At 32.0% G+C, this 25,868-nt stretch overlaps 1 protein-coding gene across 1 annotated transcript; it reads left to right on the plus strand.

Annotated features, from left to right (window-relative positions):
* The first annotated feature begins 25 nt into the window (after positions 1–25).
* LOC8284083 (E3 ubiquitin-protein ligase WAV3) lies at positions 26–2,299 on the plus strand. Its single transcript, XM_002519753.4, has 4 exons — positions 26–262; positions 416–969; positions 1,090–1,430; positions 1,519–2,299. The coding sequence occupies exons 1-4, from the start codon at positions 217–219 to the stop codon at positions 2,120–2,122; spliced, it is 1,545 nt and encodes a 514-aa protein (XP_002519799.1). The 5' UTR covers positions 26–216; the 3' UTR covers positions 2,123–2,299.
* The last annotated feature ends 23,569 nt before the right edge of the window (positions 2,300–25,868 follow it).

The following is a 25,868-nucleotide window of genomic DNA, read 5'->3' on the forward strand; positions in this document are numbered from 1 at the left end:
AAATCAGGCATGTTTACTTGAATAAAGAAAGACTTGAGTGATTATATCATATAATTTATAAGGACCTTGCCGGGTATGCATAGATCAGGCGTTTGCTCCCTACCTTATATATATATATATATATATATTGGAGGTGTTTCTGGGAACCAGTAAGGAGAACTGAGCAAATCCAGTCATAGTGTTTATCAGTTTTTCTTTTCTTTCTTTCTGTGCAAAATGATCTTCAACGATGATGATAAGATTCTTATCCCTCAAGACTCAGGTTTAATGATTCGTTTCTCCATTACTGATATGATGAACATCTTTTTACGATTTTATTCATTTTTATATTATCTTTTCGTTACATGTGTTATAGTTCTTAATTAATGCTATATTTACATGCTCGCTCCTTAGCTAACTAATTGCATATTTTCAGGGCCAAGACCAACACCAATCGTAGTAGGAAGAGTACAGCTAATAAGCAGAAACAATAATACGGCACCACTTCAAGAAAGCAAATTCAAGGTGATGCTGGAGCTCACGGGTGGAGATTCCAGCAATGACAGACCCGGATTGGATCTTGTGGCAGTATTAGATGTCAGTGGAAGCATGGCAGGGGACAAGATAGAAAAAGTGAAAACTGCCATGCTATTTGTGATCAAGAAACTTAGTCCCATCGATCGATTGTCGGTTGTCACATTCTCTGCAGATGCTAATAGGCTGTGCCCGTTGCGCCAGATAACTGAAAATTCTCAGAAGGACCTTGAAAAGTTGATCAATGGCTTAAATGCAGACGGTGCAACCAACATCACTGCTGGCCTTCAAACTGGCTTAAAAGTGCTCAGTGACCGTAGTCTTAGCGGCGGGCGTGTAGTTGGCATCATGCTTATGTCCGATGGTGAGCAGAATGCCGGTGGTGATGCTGCCCAAGTCCCAGTCGGCAATGTTCCCGTATACACTTTCGGTTTTGGCATAAATCACGAACCAAGGGTACCTTGAAATAATGTTTAGTTTCCACGTCCCTTTGAGACCCAGAAATTGAGAAACTCCTATTTCTTAGAAACTGGATATTTCGTATACTTTTCTAATAAGTCTTTCATGTTTTAATAGGTGCTCAAGGCTATTGCGCATAACAGTATAGGAGGAACGTTCTCGGATGTTCAAGACACAAACAACTTGAGCAAAGCTTTTTCCCAGTGTTTGGCTGGGCTTCTCACAGTGGTTGTTCAGGACCTTAAGCTTACAGTCACACGATGCAAAGATGAATCAACAATAGAGCAGGTGTCTGCCGGAAGCTATCCACAATTCAAGGATGATGATGCTGGCTCTGTAACTGTTACCTTTGGTGATCTCTACAGCAAAGAGGTGCGCACAGTCATAGTGGACCTTCTTCTCCCAGAGGTTAGTAAGGAGCGGGGCGCAGAAGTTCTTGAAATCACTTACTTATATAGGTAGTAATAAATTCCAACTAGCATTTTACACTAAATTATGTACAGTATAATCTCGCATGGGTTTAATGAATCACATATGCATGTGCAGCACTGGGGGGAAACTGTTTGAAGCCCCTCCTGCGATTATTAATGTACGCCGCTCCGGGATGTCACCAGATCAACAAGAGATGCCAGAGGTGTTAACCGAGGAGACCCGTCTCCGGACTGCAAGAATGATAAAAGAAGCAAGAGTCATGGCTGATGACAGTAAACTAGACGATGCTCGAGACAAGCTGGTTGAAGCACAGAACTTGTTAGAGGATGTGCTTGATGAGTCCAACCCATTAGTTGAGATGCTCAGATCAGAACTGCAACAGCTCTTGAAATTGATGAAATCACAAGAAATATATGAAAAGCAAGGGCGTCCTTTTGCACTCTCTTCTGAGACTTGCCATGATCGCCAGCGTTTTGCTTCAAGAGGGGATGTGGAAAGCCTGAGATTATATGCCACTCCACGTATGGACAAATACCTTGAGCAAGCCAAGTCATTTGAGGAAGATCCTAGCAAGCCGTTGCCCTCAGTCGATGAAGATGTGAAGGAAGAACTCGCTGCCAACCCCATTGCTCCTATCGCTGGAGCTATTACCTTCTATATTCATGCGGCCATTCAGTCTCTCCAAGCCATTGAAAAAGTTATCAACAGAGGTCTTTAATTTCAACTTGCCATCTCCAAATTACGTTTTGCTTGGCGCGTCAATAAGTTTAGACCATTGTGTATGCTACCTTAGCCAAACTCAGTGGTGCTTTATGTGTGGTTTTTCTTTGTATGTTTTCGCATTATTAGCCTTTGAATGCAAATCAATTAATGAGAAATAAATTATTCTGTGGAAGTCCAAACAAAGAAAATTACGTATGACTTTAATTATCCATATTTTTCATTCTCCTAAAATTCCTAATTATGAATTCCAACAAAATGTAACATAATTATTATTTTTCCCCACTTTGTTTTCTTTAGCTATGCATCAAGTAAGCTTGATGCTTTTGTTTTATTTTTTTTTTCTCTAGAAATACAACAAATTAGCTTGGAATGGACTTTAATATTTTATTCCTTGTTTCATGCAAGAGTAGTTAAGATAGAGGCGTAATTCAGTCCACACTAAAGGCTGTCGAAAATAAAAAATGAAAGAAAAAAGTTCACACCAAAGAAAGTGTTGGCTTTTGATGCACAAACAAGGCGTTGAATTAGTGTAGTAGAAAAAGTGGTAAACTAAAAGTTTACGCAAAGGAGAAAGAAAAAAAGAAAAAAAGAAATTAAAAATTTATAGTGATTCGGATATTAAGCAACTCTATATTCACTCTCCAATCTGTAATTAGGTATTTTACTATTAATGATTATCTTACGAGTGCAAGATTATACTCAAATATTTTCAAACTTGCACTCAAATTTTTCTCTAGGAGTTTTCCCAAGCTCACCCCTAAACTTAATGTTTAGGTTCACACTAAACCTTATAAGAGTTTTTCCTACCTTGTGTCAGCATCCATTTTCTGAATCTAGATACCAAGAAAATTAAAGAAAATCCGATAATGAAAGTTACTATCTTTCTCGAGTCTCAGGAGATTAAAGTGGGATAAATCCAAGTAAAGGTTTAGAATATTAGGACTTCAAATTAATTTTCTAGAATCAATTTGAACCCAATTGATAGAAAAAAAAAATTGAGGGGTGAAATAATAGTTTTTACAATTTAGTGAACAAAAATGGTGATATTGTTCCTCCATTAATCAAAAATTTCGATTTTTGGGAAGTATCATGATCATCCAATAAGAAGGGTTTCCATTTTTTAGAGCCGATTGGCTCTATACAGTGCCGATTTTGCCTTTTTCAAAATTTGACACTGTTTTACATGTATTTTCGACCTAAAACGCCAAAATTTGTGAAAAGAAGTTTCTAAAAGATATTTATGATAATTATTGGAATTTTAAAATATTTTTAATGATAATTCTTTAAATATAAAGTATTTAACTTCTTTTTATGTGATATTAATCTTATAAAGGGAATGAATAATTATAGTGTATTTTTTAAATAATTAAATGTTTGTCTGTTCCTCTAGAGTCTTTTAAAACCCTACTGCTATAAATAGATTGACACACCCTAGATCTAGGGTTAGCCAGATTCCTCAAGATATTCTTAAGCCATATTGATACATTGATATATATAGAGAGATTAGCTACTAAGAAATAACTCTAAATTAAGAAACCAATTTAAAACAACAGAAGTTTTTTAAAATCTAAAAGCAGAACTGGATTCTCAACCAATATTCGATTCCACAACCTTTTCATCTCTAGAGACTCGAAGATCAACATCTAACGGTGATAACCTGAGGATTTTCTACACATCCAGTATCAACAACATCATTTCTTCCATTAGACTTATTCTTATGATCTTTTATGATTTTAGAAATATGACTAAGGTTTTTTTATGTGTTTTAAATGATTAGAATGAAATTTCTTGTGAATTAACATGCTTATAAATTGTTAGAAATTGAATATGATAATATGAACATATGTTGGAAATTGAATTTTATAATAAGAACATGTTAAGGTTTTAGATAGGATAATATGTTAGCTTTTGGCTTTTAGGTCCGATTAGTCAAATGATTAGGATTGCATGCTAGATTAGTAATTTCTTTATGTTTTAGTAATTAAAACTGGTTTTAGGGTTGCAGGATTTAAATATGAAATTTGCAGCCTTCATCTACTATTTTTCTTATTTTCTAGACTTTTGCATGACTTAGGATTTTCACTTAATTTTATGTCTTTTGTGCTTTCTATTTAGTTTCATGCACTTCTAATTGATATTTCATTTCCTATGCATGTAAAGTTGGCTCTGGGGCGATCAAATCGAAAATACAACCAGAAAATATCGACCAAAGCCTTACAGCCGACGGCTCAGTGCAAAGCCAATTCGGCTCTTCACCCTAGGACGATTGGTTGTACACCTTCCAGCCATGATTTCTCTAATTTTTTGATGTATTGTTGAGATGTTTATGTACTGTACTTAGCTTTAGGTGTTTTCTTTTTAACTTTTTTTGCCGATGGGTTGTAATAGCTAGATTTACTTTTTGCACTTTATTTTTTGCCTTAGTTTGAATGAATGCTAAATACATGTTGTATGATTGTCTAATTAAAATTGGACATATAGATAGTAGACTTTTAAAATTGGACCTGACATGAAAATTGTAGTCCATTAGGTAAATTAATGTAACTGGCTTAAACTCTAAAATCAACATAGACCTAGTAGGCTTTGCCATATATTAGTTAGGTTAATTAGACCATATTAGATTTAAGATCACTTAATTGTGTATTTTTATAAAAAGTAGTCTATTAGGTTTAAACGTTGAAAATTAAAGCATAATTTATAATTGGGCTAGACTAGAAAGGTTTTGTACATAATTAACTAGTAAATTAGATTAATAACTTTGAGTATGGCTTGGGTTTAATAAAATGTGCTAGACTTAAGTGGACCTCACATGTTGTAATACTTGATGTAGAAATACAACTGTTTGCATTTATAGAGAATAACCCATTAAACAAAATTAAAGACAAAGATACACAAATAGGAAAGTTGTCTTCTGAATCCATCTCTTATTTATGGTGTAAACTTCCTTATGGATTTGAAAAACGTCACTCATTAGTAAAGTGTCCTGGTGAATTATCCAAGTGGCGACTCCCATCTCTCTACTAGTCTTTGTGACTAGTTAGCGTGTTCCCGATTAGGTTGAAAAGTCTTGTAGTGTCGTAGTCGCTAAAGGCATTTAGATTTATGCTGATACAACTAGTAATGTTATAACAAAATTTAGACTTGTTTTACAGGCAGCAAGTGTTCATTTTATAGAGGAAACTTTGTTAAATTTTCTATAAAAATTAGAAGTTAGAATCCTATTGGAACCTAGTATTTTGCTATGTGATTAGCCGGTCTTGGAGAGTGATTTGATTAGTTAGGCCTTATAATAATAATAATAATAATAATAATAATAATAATAATAATAATGTTGTAAAATAAAAAATAAGAATAAGAGTGTTATAAAATAAAGAACAAGAATAAAGAAAATAAAGAGAGAAGAGAGTGATTTTTCTATATATATATATATATATATATATATATGTATGTATGTATATTTATATGTGTTTCATTCTATTGAGTGTAACACCTATTTAAATGTGTAAAGGGTTATAAAGATAAAGTTCTATTTGCAAAAAGAAATCTATCCATAGACATAATGATAGACATCTAATATAACCGAAATACTTTAATATTATCATAATACTCCCCCTCGGATGTCTATTATAATGAATATGCCTCATTAAAAGCTTACTAAGAAAAACCTTATGGGAAAAAAATCTTAGTGAAGGAAGAAAAGTATAGTATTTATGTAGAAACTTGTGCCATAATATTGTCTCGTTAAAAACCTTTCTAGGAAAATCCAATGGGACAAAATCTAAGCTAAGGAAACTAGAGTACAGTGCATCAAAATCTCCCTCTCATGAATACATGACTTCTAACAAAGATCTCTTAGTCGGTGCAAGTCAATTTTTTTCACCAACTTCTCAAATGTTGTAGGGAGCACTCTTGTAAACAAATCTGTCAAATTATCAATGGATCGAATTTGATGAACATTTAAAACACCTTGCTTTTGAAGCTCGTGAGTGAAAAGAACATTGGTGAAATGTGCTCGGTTCTATCTCTTTTAAGATATCCTCATTTGAGTTAGGCAATACAAGCAACATTATCTTCATATAGCACTGTTGTACTTCCTTTATCAAATAGGGGATCACATTTTTCTTTGATATGTTGGATCATATATCTCAACTATATGCATTCTCTACTAGTCTCGTGCATTGCTGATATTTCAGTATGATCAGATGATGTGGCAGTTAGAGTTTGCTTAGTAGAATGCCAAGATGTAGTAGTGCCACCATATATAAATAAGTGATCCGTTTGTGATTGAGCTTTATGTGGATTATATAAATATCTAGCATCTGCATATCCAATTAATTCTTACTTCGAGTCTTGTGGATAAAATAAGCCCATATATGATGTACCACATAAATAAAGAAAACTTGTTTCACATGGTTTCAATGTCTTCGAGTTAGTGAAAAACTATATCTTGCTAGCACATTCATAGAAAATGCTACATCAGGTCTTGTACAATTAGCAAAATACATTAATACTCCAATAGAACTAAGATGTGGTACTTTTGGACCAAGTATTTCTTCACCATCTTTTTGAGGACCAAAAGGGTCCTTTTTCACATCCAGGTGTCTAACAATCATAGGAGAACTCATTGGATGAGATTTATCCATATTAACACGTTTTAATATTTTTTCAATATAAGTTGACCAATGAATGAAAATCCCTCCAAATAAATGTTTGATCTGCAGGCCGAGACAAAATTTTGTTTGTTCCAAATCTTTCATTTCAAATTCATTTTTTAAATAATTTACTGTTTTTGTCAACCTTTTAGGAGTTTTAATGATGTCTAAATCATCAAATAAACTACAATTATAACAAAACCAAAATTTATTTTCTTAATAAAAATACGTGGGCAAATTGAATTGTTAGTATATCCTTCCTTCAAATGATATTCACTTAGGCGGTTATACCATATTCGTCCAGATTGGTTTGATCCATACAAAGACTTTTGTAGCTTCATTGAATATATTTCTCGTAGCTTTGAGCTACATGCTTCAAGCATTTTTAGTCCCTTAGGAACTTTCATATAAATATCATTATCAAGTGATCTATATAAATAAGTTGTAACGATATCCATAAGATGCATATGAAGTCCTTCTAAACTTGCCAGGCTAATTAAAAATCTAAATGTAATTACATCCATAACTGGGGAATAAGTTTCTTCATAATCAATGCCAGGTCTTTGCAAGAACCCTTGTGCTATAAGTCATGCTTTGTATCTCACAGTCTCATTTTTCTCATTGCGTTTGTGCATAAGAATCCATTTATAGCCTACTCACTTAATATCATCAAGTGTTAAAACAATGGGCCCAGAAAGACTTGGTGTTTTACTAATGAGTTTAATTCTGCTTGGATTGCATCTTTCCATTTAGGCCAATCATTCCTTTTTCGACATTCAATGACGGACTTAGGTTCAAAATCCTCACTTTCTTTTTCAATATCAATTGCTACTGCATATGCAAATATGATATCGATTCCATCTCTTACTTGAAGTGACATAGTTGATTGATATCTCATTGTTTTCATCATCTTTAGGTACTTGAACCTCTTCTGAGGTTATTTATTCTTCTATGTCTTTTGTTATAGACTCTTCAAGAACATTAATTTTAGGAAAGTCACTTGGTTTATTTTGTTCCCTTTTCTTTCTTAGAATCTTATCTTTAAAATCAGGTGGCCTACCACGTTTTTGGCGTGTCATGAACTCATTTGCTATAATATTAACATATTGTCTTATTGGGATATCAATTCTAGCTGGAGCATTTTTAGCTGGTATATGAGATTTAGTAACTTTTTTTGGATCATAAAATGCATATGGTAATTGGTTTGCTATACTTTGCAAATGAATGATCCTTTGAACTTCTAGTTCATATTATTTTGAATAAGGATCAAGATGATTTAATGATGGCTCATTCCAAATAATTTATTTCTCTAATTGCTTATTCTCTCCCCTAACTTAGGAAACAAAGCCTTATTAAAATGACAATCATTAAATTTCGCAGTAAAGACATCTCCTATTAATGGCTCAAGATACTTAATTATAGATGGAGATTCATATCTAATATATTCCCAATCTCCTCTAAGGTTCCATTTTTATGCGATGTGGGGGGGTCAATTGGAATATAAAGAACACATCCAAAAGTTCTCAAATGGGAAATATTTGTCTCCTGGCCAGAAACCAACTGTAATGGTGAAAATTTATGATAACTAGTTGGTCTGATGCGAATAATAGTTGCTGCATGTAAAATTACATGTCTCCAAGCAATTATTGGAAGATTTGGTTTCATGAGCAGTGACTAGCTATTAATTGGAGACGTTTAATAAAAGATTCTGCTATACCATTTTGAGTATGAACACAAGCTACTGAATGTTCAACTGTTATTCCAATTGACATGCAATAGTCATTAAAGGCCTTAGATATAAATTCACTAGCATTATCAAGACGAATTGTCTTAATAGCATATTCTAGAAATTATGCTCTTAATCGAATTATTTGAGCAAGTAATCTGGCAAATGTCAGATTTTGAGTTGATAATAAACATGTCACCATCTTGTTGTTCCATCTATTAACACTACAAAATATTTAAATGGTCCACATGGTGGATGAATTGGTCCATAAATATCACCTTGTATACCTTCGAGAAATCTAGGTAATTCATTTTGAATTTTACTTGGTGAAGGCCTAATAATCAACTTTCCTTGAGAGCAAGCTGAATATGAGAATTCATTAGATTGAGGAGTCTTCTAGTTCTTCAATAGATGGCCATAAGAGCTTTCAATAATTTTTTGCATCATTCTTGATCCAAGATGACCTAATCGATCATGCCAAATAAGAAAAATATTTGGGTCAGTAAACTTCTAGTTTACTACCATATTTATTTCAATAGTACAATTACATGTGTAATATAAGGCAAAAGAGAAAGCAGGTAATTTCTCCAATACACATTTTTTTCCTATTGTGAGGGTTATAATATAGAGATTTTCAATATTGTCCACGTTTGTAGTTTTAATATGATATCCATTTCGAAAAATATCTTTAAAAGCTCAATAAATTTCTACGAGATTTTGGAGAGAATAATGCATTCTTAATAAAGAAATAAGTACCTCCAGGTACAATATCTTTGTTCTTCCAGAGCCTTCAGTTATTCTTTTTCTACCAGATATTATATTGACATAAGTCTTTAGGCATTTACATTGCCATCGCTGGATTATCAATTTTTTCTTCCGAATTTTCAAAGAAATCCAACACATTTAAATTTGTGAGATCAGTATAATTATCACCAAAATCATCATCATTTTCTGCCAAATCTGCTTTTCTTCTTTAAGGACTCTTGATATAGATCAATAAGGTGCTTTGGTGTGTCACAAGTACGAGACCAATGCCCTTTTATGCCACATCGATAGCATTAATTTTCTAAATTTTGCTTTGCTCCATTATTCATTTTACGATTTTTCCACTTATGGTGGAAAGATACATTATTATTTATACCACCACGATAACTGTTATTATAATTTCAGCCATAACTTTAGCTATGTCCTCAACCATGATTTTTTTCGTCCTCTTCCTCATCCATGTCCAACATTACTATATGTTGTCTCATTTACTTCAGGGAATAGAGTGGAACTATTTGGACGACTTTCATGATTTTTAATAAGAGCTCATTATTTTGCTCAGCAATAAGAAGACATGAAACTAATTCAGAATATTTCATGAAACTTTCTTTTTTCGATATTATTAATGTAAGAGCATATTTGAGGAATGAAATGTAGTAAATGTCTTCTCTAACATATCATGGTTAATAATATTTTCTCTATATAATTTCAAATTCTAAAAACTACATAATCATATTCACTTACAATTTTGAAATCTTACAATTTTAAATGCATCCATTCATAATAAGCCTTTGGAAGGATGACTGATTTATGATAGTCATATCTTTCTTTCAATTTCTTTCAAAAGACTAATAAATCTTTAACTGTCAAATATTCAAGTTTCAGTCCTTCAAGAAGATGATGATGAAGGAAAAGAATCACCTTGTCGCGATTTATTATATCCTTGATTTCCATCTTTAATTATATTTTCAAGACCCATAGCATCCAAATATATTTCGATATCTAATATTGATGACAAATAATTCTTTTAGAGACTAATAAATTTAGTTCTTCAGAAATATAAAATATTAATTCTTTAATAAGTTAGGATACTAGATTTCAAGATACTTTGTTCTTCAGGAACTCATAGTTAAAATTCTTCAGAAATCTATACCTTAGTCATTTATTTAATTAGTTCTTCATGAATTAAAATTAATACTAGTCTAGGAACTAAAATTTATAATACAAATTTTTCAGGAACTAAAATTTATAATGCAAGTTTTTCAGGAATTAAAATTTATAATGCAAGTCCTTCAGGAACTAAAATTTATAATACAAGTTCTTCAGGAATTAAATATATAATTTAAGTTCTCCAGAAACTAAAATTTATAATATAAATTATTCAAGAACTATATATAACACTAGTTCTTGAAGAACTAGAAATTAATTAATATTAATTAATATCAGATAATATATTTATAATAAATTAATTAAAATAATATAAAAATAAAATAAAACTATGATCCTATAAAGTATGCAAAAAAACTATAATTGCAATATAAACTAGTATTTGGCTAAAACATAGGAATTTAGTATAAATTCAAAAGTCACAAAATCAAAATAAAGAAATAAGTGCTATATACTCATTATGACTACCAAAATAGGTCATTGTGAATTCAATAATGAATTTAATAAAGATGGAGTATAGCCTCATGCAAATTTTTTTTTTAAAATAACTTTACCTTGAATCTTATTTTAAGCAATCATGTTGTTGACCTGTTATAAAATAAAAAATAAGAATAAAGAGTGTTGTAATATAAATAACAAGAACAAAGAAAATAAAGAGAGAAGATTGAGTGATTTATGTATTATATATATATATATATATATATATATATATATATATATATATATATATATATATGTTTATGTGTGTTTCATTCCATTGATTGTAATACCTATTTATAGGTGGCATAAAGATTGAGATCTCAAAAGGGAATTACATATCATAAATTAGTTAATTTATTAATTAATTATTATATTATTTAATTTATTGAATTACTTGCATGTCTAAGAATATATGTTTATCATTATATATGTGTCCATATGTGATAGATGTGGGTTGAGTGGTAGAATCCTTCACCTAATGGGATGTAACGTGGCCACTGTGTTAGTTTTCTAATCTTATATTGGCTTATATATTTAATAATAATTATATTAATAACTGTTTTAGTAATAAATTTATTTAGAATGATCTATTTATATAGAGTCTATAAATTTATGAATCTTAGTTAGGATTAAATGGGTAAATATTGTTTTCTAACCCATATAGGTTTAATATGTCAAATTATACGTAACTTCTATTTGCTACCCATTGGAGACAGAAGACAAGAAACTCTAAAAAATATTGAGAGATTTGACTGAAGAAAGTCATACCTGTTGATTCAAGCACTCGTTCATCATTCATTTTACAAAAGATTTAATTACTATAATGGAGACAAATATTTATAGCTAAACGTCCTTAATAATTATGGCATATGATAATTTTGGATATTAGGATTTGATAATCAATATGGATTTTAATATCTATGAATTATTTATGCTTTTCATGGATATTCATCGACTATTATTATAAATAATAAAATCTAACAAGTAGTATCATAGCACATATCATGTTAAATTATTAGGATTAAAATTGAATTTTATTGTATAATTGCGTTTGATTTGCTTAATGCCTTTTATATTAATAAGTTTTTAAAGTTTTTGTTTTGATAATAAGCTTCATTCTATCGAATATTTAATGTATATATGTAATTTTTATGTATTTAAGTTGTATGCCAGTGTCATTAGGATGTTTGAATTTTATCAAATATGTAAATTTATGGATCTACATACACTTAGTATTTCAAATTAAGTAAATTGAAACATGTTACCAAAGTAGTTACTTTTGTATAAAATTAATTTAATTTGAAATATAAAGATTTTGTATATTCAATTTTTATACGAAAATAATTTATATGCCTAAGTATCACTATTACCTGACTCATCATTCTGATTGTTTATTCGAATCAAGTTCCAAGTCATCATCACTATTGCTAGTTTCATCTCCTAGTTCTATTAACCCACTATCCATATCATTCGAAGATGTCGGGTCTTCGTCTAACTGTACTAGCACATATATGTTCAACTGATCCTCTTGAAATGGTGGTATTAGAGCTGGTAGATTTTTAGATGCAGTATCTAGAACATCCACATCAGATCTCATTTTTATTTTGCAAATGGCCCACCAATCGCTCTTGTCGCGACACAAGCTCAAATATATGCATTAATATACCTGATTTGCCTATATTTTCAGTATAAATAGTTCATACCGATTAAACTTGTACTTATGGTTTATATTGACAAGCTTCTACTCGGTATGCACCTTTGTACCCAAATTTGGTGTCGTGTTAAACCACCTGCACTTGAATAGTATAGTCTTCTTTATTGACAGCCCCGAGTACTCCAACTGTATAGCTTCTAACAATCCGCCATAATAATCGCTCTCATCCACACTATAACTTGAACCTCGTAGGCACACTCCACTATTCATTATTGATCTACCTGAATCGTGCCCAACTGTGTGGAATCTAAACCCAATAACAAAATACCTCAAATAGGTAATGACTTATCTGAAGGGACCCCTCGATAGATCCTTTATTAGCTGGTTTATTTCGTTATCAATTGCCTACAGTTTAGGAGGATTTCCAATTATTACCAGACGAAGATTAGAAGTTTAGTTATATTATGAAGTACAATATAAAAATAACTTACATAACTTTTGAACTAATCTGCAAACTCATTCTCAAGTTTAGTATCCACCTACTGACTGGACATATTTGGTTGCCTCATTTTTAATTATTCGCATTACCCCATCTTCAACCTTATGCTCTATGTGCCACCTCATATCCTTCGCTGTAGCACTTAATGTTTACATTCTCAGCAATATAGGAGTTAGAGGAAAATAATACATTTTTTTGTATGTCACACTTCTTTTTTGTCTTTATCCGAGGCCCGATGTGGTTTCTTGAACCTCGGATGACTATGAATCTTACAGCTCACTAAGTTAATATCTCCGGCCTAATATATCATCCACCCATCGAAATAATAATTAATCTTTTCTACCAGCAGACCCAAACCACAAAGTAACTTCTTAGTACTGTAGAAGTTATTAGCCACCATATTATTTTCAAGCACTATCTCTTTCATCAATTCACACATTTGATCAAAGCATCTTTCTGACATGTGATTCTCTGACTTCATGCTCATTAATCTAGCAATGAGAGATAGTTGTGAATGCCTTTTACAACCAAGCCACAACTCCTTATCTGCTGCCTCTAGCATGTCATAAAACTTTTATGCCTCAGCATTAGGGGGTTCCTCCATGTCATCGACATTAAACTTAGGACCCACTGCATCTATAACCATCGTCTGATATGGATCAAATAATTCTTCTCTATCATTGACTTTAGAAACATTGTCAATCCTAATTATTCTTTCACCTTGATATGTTCGCACATTATAATTAGGTACAAATCCATACTTCGCCACATGGTATCTGACTGTATCTAAGTTATTGGAAGCCTTGTTCTAACACTTTCGGTGATTACATGGACTCCTAATCTTGTCCTTATCCGTCTAGATTGACTAGAGGTAAAATGAATAAACTCCTCCAGACCATCCAAAAAATCTTGGTTCAAAACGCATCTCGTAAAATTAGAATACATCCATTGATGATCTGAACTCATTTTTGCCTATTACAATTGCATATAATTTAATTAAAATTTACTTATTGTTTGTTTCAATTTTTACATCCTTGTAACCTATGCTATTCAAAAATGCGTCGTCCGTTCAATTGTTCAACGTTATTCGCATATTTGTAGAAATTTCAGCAGCATCTCCCCCCTAGTTCTCCAAGTGTACGAAATGGAATATGAGTAATCACATATTCCAATATGCACATGCAGAACAAAAAGATATACTGTCGAATAGTCTTTTTACAAGTAACATATTTCCAAACTGTCCACACTAGATAATTTAGTAACCTCTCATCCTCTAGTGAGAAATACACCGAACAACAATTTAGGGTTTTTGATCCATAGGGATATTCTCTTATCCCTAACGTTATTAGATCTTTTAAAATTTAAATCTATTTTTAAAACTTTTTATACATTTTAATCACTTTTTTGAGATATTATTTTATTCCAAGGAACAATAAAATTACTAACTTAGTTACTAATTATAGTTTTATATAAACTTTAATTTTTAATTTTTAGGATATTTTTTTACCTCTAAAATTCCATCGAAATTTCGGCAGAATCTCCATTGTAATATGGACATATCCCTTGGAACATGGGTCCAATTTCTAAATAAAAAAATTTCAAATATATAACAAACACAATACACATCTACAATACATTTAACATATTTATCGTATTGTTCTATTTATTTAACATATGTCCATCATGTAAATCATACATGTAGCATGTCCATCACTAATTATATAGCCACAAACACAATAAAAAATTCCAATTGAGCACACTAATCTATTTATTAACTTATTGGATAAATAATAAAATAAATATACATACTGCTTGCTAAACCCGTACGCGTCTTCTATTGAAAAAAATTTGAAAAAAATACATAAATACATTTGAGTATAAAAAATAAAGTTTATAATAAAAAAAATTATATAAAAATAAATTAAAAATACTAAAAAATTATAATTAAATAATTACACTAATAATAAATAATGAATAGAAATTATAATAAAAATTACACCTTAAATTAAATAATAATACATTTAACAAATATTTATCATAATATACATTATAAAAATTAAATCTAAAACTTCAAAAATTATAATTAAACTACATTAATATATATTTAACTCAATAAATATAAATTAAATTACACATTAAAAAAAATATAATAACGTAACTTGTAAAAATTAAACCTAAAACTAATAAAATATAATTAAATTAAATATAATAAAAAATTTATTTAATAAATTTAACCTAACTTTTCATACAGAAAATAAAAACTTTAACAAAAAAATAAACTTAAAAAAATTAATGTAAACAAAATAAAAAAATAAAAAAATAAGTTAAGCTAAATTAAAATCAATTTTATATAAAAGAAATTAAAAAGGTAAGTTAAACTAAATTAATATAAACATAAAATTAAAAATTTACCTTCACCTAATATTTTTTACTTGATATTTAAATTCTAAATTTAAATTAAATTATATAGAAATTAAATATAATTTTTTTGTATTTTATATTTTTAATTTTACAATTAAATAATTAATATATAAACTAAATTACATAATTAAAATAACAAAAAACATAACAATTTAATAAAAAAATTAAAGCTTACTTGTCGCTGGAATAAAAACAAAGGAAAGAAACCTACCTGGGCGACGGCTGCGGCGACGGGGGCAGCGTTGGGGAAGGGGGAGTGAGAGGCGGATAGGGGGAGTGAGAGGATGGCCACGGGAGGGGAGAGAGGGAGGAAGAGAGAAAAGAGAGAAAGAGAGGGGTGCTGTGCTATTTTAAAACCTTGAAATTTAGCCTAAACTTTACTGTATAACAAAATCCATAAAGAAATGCCATCGTTTCATTAAACATAATTACTGACAAACACCATCCGTCACCAAATGATAGGTCATAACAGAAAACGCTGCCGTTTAGATTTAGCGACGGACGCCAGCCATTACTAACCTATAGGGTGGCATATAAGCATTCTAAGATACTGTTAGTGATGGCAACAACCGTTGCTATTTGGTGCTTATAACGACAGGAAGGAAGACCGCCGGTACCTCTACCAGCTTAGCGCCAGCTTCTTTGACTACTAACTAAAAGGAAAGGCACCAAACTCTCATGCCAGTCTGACACTAATATTTTAGCGATGGCATGCTCCTTATCGCTATATTCCGTCGGAGAGTCGTCACTAAGCCGTCGCCATATTATGCGGTAAAATTTGGCGCCATCACCAATGGTGACATAGTTTCCGTCGCTAAATATTCATTCACTATGAAATTGCTAAGACGTTGCCAAATTGATATCCACACACCATGTCACTAATCCGTCATTATCTTGTCACTATATAGCGATGACAAGTTGCCGTTGCTAATATCTGTCACTAAATACAAGAATTCTTGTAGTGGGATTTACTTATCTTTTCTGCAATTAAGGAAGACACATGAAGAAAGAATGTTCCAAATATGCCACCTGGCATGCAAAAAAGGTAAAGTTTTCAATTTAGTTTATTATAAAGCTAATTTGGTTTCTGTACCTATAGACACTTGGTAGTTAGATTCTAGTGCTACCACTCACATAAGTGTGTCTATTTAGGATTATCTCTAGAGTCGACTGCCAACTGATGCTGAAAGATTCATCTATGTGGTCAATGACAATAGAGATCTTGTCGAAGCTATAGGGCGGTTTAGATTATTTCTAAATACTAGCTGTTATTTGGATTTAGTTGACACTTTTGTTGCTCCGTTATTTTAATGGAATTTAGTTTCTATTTTCTCTTTGGAAAAATGTGGATATTTTTATGGTTTTGAAAATAATAAAGTTCATATCTCTCTAAATTCAAGTTTTATTAGTGCTGGTATTTTAGTTGATCGTCTTTATATGTTAGAAACTAATTTTTTTCCATAATAAAATCTTGCACACTAGTTCATAAGATACAAAGCGCAAATTAACTGAGAATTCTGCTTCTCTATGGAATAAGCATTTAGGCCATATCTCTAAATAGAGAATTTAGAGGCTTGTGTCAGATTGAATTCTTGATTCCCTTAATTTAATAAACTTTCAAGTTTGTATTGAATGCATTAGGGAAAGACAACAAACATAAAGAAATTAGGTGTCAATAGATTTACATAATTCTTAGAACTAATATATATACGGATATCTATGGTCTATCATGGAATAGTCAATAATACTTTATTACGTTTGTAGAGAACTACTCAAGATATGGTTGCCTATATTTAATAATTGAGAAATCTCAATATCTAGACGTGTTCAAGTCTTACAAAGCCGAAGTTTAACTTTAACCTGCTAAGAAAATTAAAGCTGTCAAATCTGACCGTGGTGGAGAATAGTATGAAAGGTATGATGGATTAAGTGAATAATACCTAGGACCCTTTGCTACTTCCTAAAACAATATGGTATCATCCTATAGTACACTATGACGGGTAAACCTAGCATGAATGGTGTTGTTGAAAGACGAAACATGACGCTTAAGGACATAGTAAGAAGTATGATCAATCATTCTTCTTTACTTGAATCTCTTTGGGGAGAAGTATTAAAGACTATAGTGTTATATCCTTAACAGAGTTCCCAGCAGTAGCTAAACACTAGCATGAATGGTTTTTCTACTTTGTGGGATTTGCAAAACACTCTCGAGAATTTAAGTTTTATGATCCCACTACTCGATCTTTTTTCGAGATGAAAAATGCAAGATATCTTGAGGATATAGAGTTTCTGGGGGAAGGTAAAAAAATGTCTCTTTTAATGAAAATATTGTCTTTGAAGAAAGAAATTCGTGTCTCTTCCCAATATCGTTAATGATATTAATCAAGCAATAATTTTTGACATTGTTTAAGAAGCAACTCTAGTTCAAGACAATAATGAAGTTATTACTATAGAGCAAACTCAACAGCCTAAAAAAAAGTGCCATTAAGGAGATCAACTAGAGAAAGAAGGAATGCGATTCTAGATGATTAATATGTATTCCTCTTGGAACAAGAAGATGTTGCAGGCTTAATGGAAGATAATCCAATCAACCTTCATGAAACTCTTCAAAGTTCCAATTCTCAATATTGGATTAATGTCATGCAAGAGGAGATAAAATCCATAAAAGACAATAATGATGTTTGGGACCTTGTTGAATTGCCTAAAGGTGCAAAATCCATTGGTTGTAAATGGATATTTAAAACCAAAAAGGATTCAAAAGGCAATGTCAAAAGATATAAGGCTCGTCCAGTCGCTAAAGGATTCACTCAAAAGGAAAACACTAATTATAAAGAGTTCTTTTCTCTAGTTTTATTAAAAAACTCTTTTAGGATAATAATGGCACTTATAGCTCATTTTTATTTAGAGCTACATCAAATAGATATAAAGACAACGTTTCTTAATGGAGACATTAATGAAACAATTTATATAGTTCAACTAGAAAATTTTGAATCCAAAAGTTCAAATTCTATGGTTTGTAAATTAAAGAAATCTATCTATAGTCTCAAATAGGTTTCTCGCTAATGGTTCACAAATTTCATCAAGTGATTACCTCATATGGTTTTGAGGTAAACATAGTTGATGATTATGTAAATCACAAGTTCAGTGGGATTATGTTTATCTTCCTTTTGTTGTATGTTGATGACATACTCTTTGTTAGTAACAAATTCCTTTAAAGATTTTGAGATGAAGAATCTTAGGGACATCTTTTTTGTGTTAGGCATATAAATATTATGAGACTGCTCTCAAGGTATTCTTGGCTTATCACAAAAGGGCTATATTGAAAAGGTGCTAAGTAAATTCAGCATGAAAGATTGCTCACCAGGAGATACACCTGTGGCTAAAGGAGATAAGTTCACTCTCAAGCAATGCCTTAAGAGTGACCTTGAAATAAATGAGATGTAAAAGATTCCCTATGCCTCGACAATTGGAAGTCTAATGTATGCTTAAGTTCGTACTCGTTCGGATATAAAATTTATGGTGGGACTGTAGGGCAGATACCTAAGTAACCCATGAATGGATCATTAGAAAACAGCCAAATGAGTTATGTAATATTTACAGAGAATAAAGGACTTCATGCTAACATATCAAAGGTCATATAGTTTGGAGATTATTTGGTATTCTGATTTCGATTTTTTCGGATGCCAAGATAGTAAACGATCCATTTTGGGCTATTGATAACTCTAAATTATAAGTATAATTCTTTAGGGATTTTATGCATTTTTGGATCATATACTTACAATTTTATGGACTTTTTATTTGATTTTGATACTGAGTTGTAATTTGTTTGTCTCACAGGTATTGATAACATTTCTACAAGGAACTGAAGCACTTGAAAATATGAATGTACATTTGGTTCGATTTAGAGAGAATACATGTGAAGAAATGAGAATTTACAAGTTAAACCGGCTCAGAACCAGAAAGTAGAATTGGTTCAAGGATCAGTTAAGGACAAGGAGGTTGTAAGCTACTGTGATGAACCAGCTCTTCAATTGGTTATAGAAAGAAAGGAGCTAGGATAAGTTGACATAACCGGTCCATAACAGAAGGGAAGAACAGTGAACCGACTCTACGATCAGTTCACTAGGAAAATGTCATAAGAACCGGGTGAGGAATCAGATGAGAATGAGAAAGCACTTACTATTTGTTTAATTACATTTTTAAAGGGCTTTTGAAGGGTTTTCAAAGTGAACCCTAGTTTTAGAATATAAATACATCTTATTTAGAGAGACTGGAGGAGGAGAGAAGAAAAACACAATATTTTGGACGGAGAACAAGATTTGCGACGAGATTCAAGAAGCTTTTAAGAACTTCAAGATTCAAAGTAGTTTTTAATCTATCTTTTTTGAAATTATCTTTTCTTTAACTTTTGTTTATCTTTATTGTTTAATGAATATGAATAACTAACTTTCATTCTAAAGAGAATGGTGTAGTCAATTAAATTTTTGATTATGGAATTAATATAGAGTTTGTTTAATTCTTGATTTATTCTTCTTGAGATTACTATAAATGCTTTGATTGGCCACCATAGTATTTCTATATTGGGAATTATATAATGAACTAAAATGAGAAATACAGATCTAGATCTAGAAGAATAAACACAACAAATTAGGTAAAGAAATATATCTGGTAGTTATGATGCAAGAATTGTTGCTTAAAAGGTTTATTTAGGTAATTGTCCTTGAAAATCTATAATTGCTTGATTAGATGCAGGTTAATCGCTTAAAACAGAATTGACATATCTTTGGAACAATTGCATTCAATAATAAACTATATAGTTGATATCCATAATTAATCCCATTAGGTGAAATATAAATCTCTAGTATTCTAAAACCTGATCGATATATTCATTTTAATTGTTTCATATTCTTTTTATCGTTAATTAATAATTAACGACTTTATCTGCATATTTCTTAGACCTAAATATTAGTTTTATCCTCGTGGGATCGACCTTGATTGATAATCCTATACTATGCTTGTCTTGTGCACTTGCATATGAAGATTTAAGCGATAAAGTATTTGGCGATGTTGTTGGGGATAACAGCTAATATTTCATTTAAGATTGTGTGTTCTTATTTTGTTATAGACTTGGGTATCATTCTTGCAGGAAGTTTATGCACTTGGCGAAGTCCGAGAGTGTAAAGCGAGTGGAAATAGCCCTATTCGATCCTGAAATTGAAAAAGCTTGCAAAGCTAACAAGAAAAGCAAGAAGGAACATATGGCAAACAATAGGAACATGGTCATGGCAGTTGAGGAGAACATTCCTAGGCTTAGGAAGCTCTAAAGGCCCAAGATCAATGCGAACCCATCTTGCATTCGATTGTCTGCAAATGCTAGGAACTATGAGCTGAAGACTATCCACTTGACAATACTACTACACTTTAAAGGAATGGTATTGAAGACCCATTATCATTCATGAAGATATTTTATAGTGTGGTGCAAACATTCCCTCTAAGGAATCCAAATAAAGGAGAACTTAGGAAGAAATGTTTTCCTTATTGTATGAAAAACTCTGCTAGAAAATGGTTATTAAACTTGCCTAAAGGATCACTAACTACTTGGGATGAGGTTTATGATGCTTTTATGGTGAATTATTACTCATCTCAAAAGACGTTAGATTATAGGTCAAGAATTTATAATTTCACTCAGAAAGAAGGAGAATCTTTTTATGATTCATGGAAAAGATTTAAGGTTCTCTTGGTGCAGTTTTATTATGATGGACTTACTGCGAACTGTCAAACTTTGGTTGATACAGCTTATGGTGGATATTATGGAGATAAAAATGCTGAAGAAGTGCAACATATCTATGAGAATCTAGCAATGAATTCTTAATAGAAGGCCATTAAAGATAGGAAGGGGATCTATGAGATTAATGCTTAGAGTGACATGGCTATGCAAGTAGTAGATCTTACTAAGTAGGTGAAGTTGTTATTGAATAAGGATTCTTCTAATAGAGAAGCTTGTGCATATTGTGCAATGTATGGACATCTGTCCAATGCATGTATGAAATTAGATGGGAGCTTACAAGCAATCTAGGAATGATCCCTTGTCAAACACCTATAATCCATGATGGAGGAATCACCCTAATTTTTCTTGAAGAGACCAAGGAGCTGCAAAGCCAATAATACCACCTAGGTTCTAATAACAGAGACAACAATTACAGACTAGTCATCAACAACCGTCTCAAGAGAAAAAAACCATCTTTAGAGGACATACTGATATAGTATATGGCTTCTCAAGATACCACGTGGAAGAAATTAGATGCAAAGATAGATCAAGTGGTTCAGACCAATCAAACAGTGATTCACAACCTTGAAGTTCAAATGGGACATTTGGCCAAGAAGGTTGCTGAAAGAGGCAAGGGAAGCTACCAACTGACACTGAAGTAAATCCTAAGGAAGGAGTTATGGCTATCACCTTGAGGAATGGAAAGGAGTTTCTTGAACTTGTATTGGTGAAGAAGAAGCTAGAGAAGGAGGTGGTTGCTGAAGAAAAGTCAAGCGAGAATGTAGAGGAAGAAGTTAGGCAAGAAAGAAATTCTAAAAAGGAAGTGGAATCAAAGAATGATTCTTCTTTGGTCAAGCCTTATGTGCCACCAATTCCATACCCACAAAGTTTGAGATAGAAGAATAATGAAAAGGACTTCCAGAGATTTATTGACATCTTCAAGAAAATCCAAATCAATATTCCGTTTATAGAAGCCCTTGCTCAGATGCCATCATATGCAAAGTTTTTAAAGGAGATTGTGTCTAACAAGAGCAAACTGGAGTAATATGCTATAGTTTCACTGACTGATGTATGCAGTGCCATTCTCCAAAAGAAGTTACCTCCTAAACTGAAGCATCCAGGGATTTTTTCTATTCCTTGTTCTATAGGTGATATTGGTATTAAGAATAGTTTCTGTGATTTAGGTGCCAGTATTAATTTGATTCCTTTAGCTCTTATGAAAAAACTTAGCATTACTAAAATGAAACCTACCATTATTTCACTTCAACTAGCTAATAGATTTGTCAAATATCCAATACTGATAGTGGAAGATTTATTAATTAAAGTGGAAAATTTTATTTACCTACTGATTTTCTTGTTATGGACATAGAAAAAGACGTGGATATGTCTATCATCTTGGGTAGATCCTTTTTAGCTACAGGAGGAGTCTTGATAGATGTATCAATGGGCAAGCTGACATTTAGGGTAGGCAATGAAAAAGAAGAATTTGACATAGTAAAAGTGTTAAAGAAACCCTATTTAGATGATGCCTGTTTTAGTATAAATGTTATTGATCCTCTTGTGGAGGAAGTTTTCCAAAGGAAATCATAAAAGGAACCATTGAAAGCATGCATTAAGCTTAAATGGAAAAGATGTAGATAATGAAGTTGTGGAGTGTGCTTTAAGATTAGAGGGGGAAGGTACTCATTCTAATAAAACTAGTACTAAGTTTGAAGAACTTGGTCAAGGGAAACCAAAACCAGACCCTTTGATGATAACACCACCTCAACTTAAATTAAAAAAACTTCCATCTCATTTGAAATATGCATTTTTAAGTTCTAATGATTCTTATCCTATTATTATATCTCTAACTTATCCACTGTAGAGGAAGATAAATTAATGAAAGTATTGAGGAGATGCATGATTGCAATAGCATGGTCCATTTCAGATATTAAAGGGATTGACCTATCAATCTGCATGCATAAGATTTTGATGGAAGAAGACTATCACCCCATTGTTCAAAATTAGAGGCGTCTGAACCCCAATATGAAGGAAGTTGTGTGAAATAAGGTTCTTAATTTGTTTGATGTAGGTATTATCTATTCTATTTCTGATAGTATTTGGGCAAGTCCTATTCAGGTGGTACCTAAAAAAGGAGGCACAATCGTAGTTAAGAAGGAAAACAATGAACTCATCCCAACTAGAATAATTATAGGATTGAGAGTATGCATTGATTATAGGAAGCTAAATGCAGTAACACGTGAGGATCACTTTTCCTTGCCATTTATTGACCAAATGATTGAGCGTTTAGCAGGTTATGCATACTATTGTTTCTTGATGGTTATTCAGGTTATAACTAGATTACTATTAATCCCGAGGATCAAGAAAAGGACACTTTCACTTGTCCCTACAATACTTTTGCATATCGTAGGATGCCATTTGGCCTATGTAATGCTCCAACTACTTTTCAGCCTTGTATAATGTCAATCTTTTCTAATATGGTAGAAGACATCATAGAAATTTTTATGGATGATTTTTCTATCTTTGGATCTTCTTTTGATGCATGTTTGCAGAGATGTGAAAAAACTAATTTGGTGCTCAACTAGGAGAAGTGCCATTTTATGGTACAATAAGGGATTATATTAGGACACAAGATTTCTGAAAAAGGAATCGAGGTGGATAGAGCAAAAATGCAGGATTAGGAGGTTTATAAAGTGATTGAGAAATTATCGCCTCCTAGTTGTGTGAAAGCTATTAGGAGTTTTCTTGGACATGCAGGATTTTATAGAAGGTTTATAAAGGATTTTTCAAAAATATCAAAACCTTTATGTGCTTTACTTGTGTAAGACACACCTTTCGTTCTTTATGAAGCTTTTTTGAAGCTTTTGAGAAGTTAAAGAAAGCTTTAATTTTTGCACCTATAATAACTACACCTGAATGGAATTTACCCTTTGAACTTATGTGTGATGTAAGTAATTTTGCATTAGGAGCTGTGTTAGGGCAAATGAAGGATAAGAGATTGCATCTGATTTATTATGCGAGTAAAGTTTTGAGCGATGCTCAAGTAAAATATATCACTACTGAAAAGGAGTTATTAGCTATTGTTTATCCTTCTGACAAATTTTGCTCTTATTTTTTAGGTTCCAAGACAATAGTATATACAAACCATTCAGCAATTAAATATCTTCTTACTAGAAGGATGCTAAACAACGACTAATATACTGGGTTATTTTATTACAAGAATTTGATTTTGAGATCCGCGATAAGAAAGGATGTGAAAACTCCATGGTAGACCACTTGTCAAGAATAATGATTGACAACAATGATGACAATTAGGAAATCATTAAGGATGGGTTTCCAGATGAGAAATTATGGGTAGTAAAAGATATCTCTACACCATGGTTTGCAGAAATTGTTAACTACTTGGTATCTAATATTTCTCCGCAGGATCTAAATTATCATCAAAAGAAGAAATTCCTAGCTGAAGTAAAATTTTATATGTGGGATGAGCCATTGTTGTTTAGGAGATGCGCAGATGGGATAGTTCAGAGATGTATTCTAGAAGAAGAAATTATACAAGTCATTCAACATTGTCACTCCTCACCTTATAGGGGGGGACATCATAGTGCTGATAAGATAGTGGCCAAAATACTTCAAGGTGGATTTTACTGGCCGACTATATTCAAGGATACCAAGAGTTTCTGCATGGCTTGTGATAGATGCCAACGGACTGGAAATGTGGAAAAAAAAGAATGAGATGCCTCATCAAAGCATTCTTGAAGTAGAGATGTTTGATCTATAGGGATTGGACTTCATGGGACCCTTTCTAGCATCATTTGGGAACCAATACCTACTTATGGCAGTTAATAATGTTTCTAAGTGGGTTGAGGTGGTGAAAACACCAGCTAACACAACTAAAAGAGTGGTCAAATTTGTGAAGAAGAATACCTTTTTTTTCTTTGGAGTCCCTTGGTCCATTATAAGTGACAACGAAGTTCATTTTCAAAATGTTCATTTCAAATCGATGCTCGCTAAGTATGGCTATCACAATAAGACAAGAACAACATATCATTCCCGAACAAGTGGTCAAGCAGAGATATCTAATCGAGAGATTAAACAAATTTTAGAGAAGACAATGAATGCTTCAAGAAGGGATTAGGTAGCTAAATTAGATGATGCACTATGGGTATATAAAATAGCTTATAAAACGCCTTTAGGGATGTCACCTTATAGGTTGGTATTTGGAAAACTATATCACTTGCCCTTAGAATTAGAACATCGTGCGTGTTTAGGCAGTAAAGAAATTAAATTATAATTTCAAAGCCGAGGAGAAAAAAGAGTGTTACAACTAAATGAATTAGAGGAAATACGACGTGATTCTTATGATAATGCCCATATTTAAAAAGAATGTACAAAGGCATGGCATGACAAGAGAATCACGAGACTAGAGTTTATTATGGGCAGAAAGTCTTACCTTTTAACTCTCATTTTAAATTATTCCTAAAAAAATTATAGTCTAGATGGTTAGGACCCTTCAAGATTACCAAAGTGCACCTATATGGTGCCATAGAGATATAAAGAAAGGAAGAGAGCTCATTTGCAGTGAATGGCCAAAGACTAAAGCACTACTT

Source organism: Ricinus communis, chromosome 2 (assembly GCF_019578655.1).
Source record: "Ricinus communis isolate WT05 ecotype wild-type chromosome 2, ASM1957865v1, whole genome shotgun sequence".
NCBI classification, from domain to species: Eukaryota; Viridiplantae; Streptophyta; class Magnoliopsida; order Malpighiales; family Euphorbiaceae; genus Ricinus; species Ricinus communis.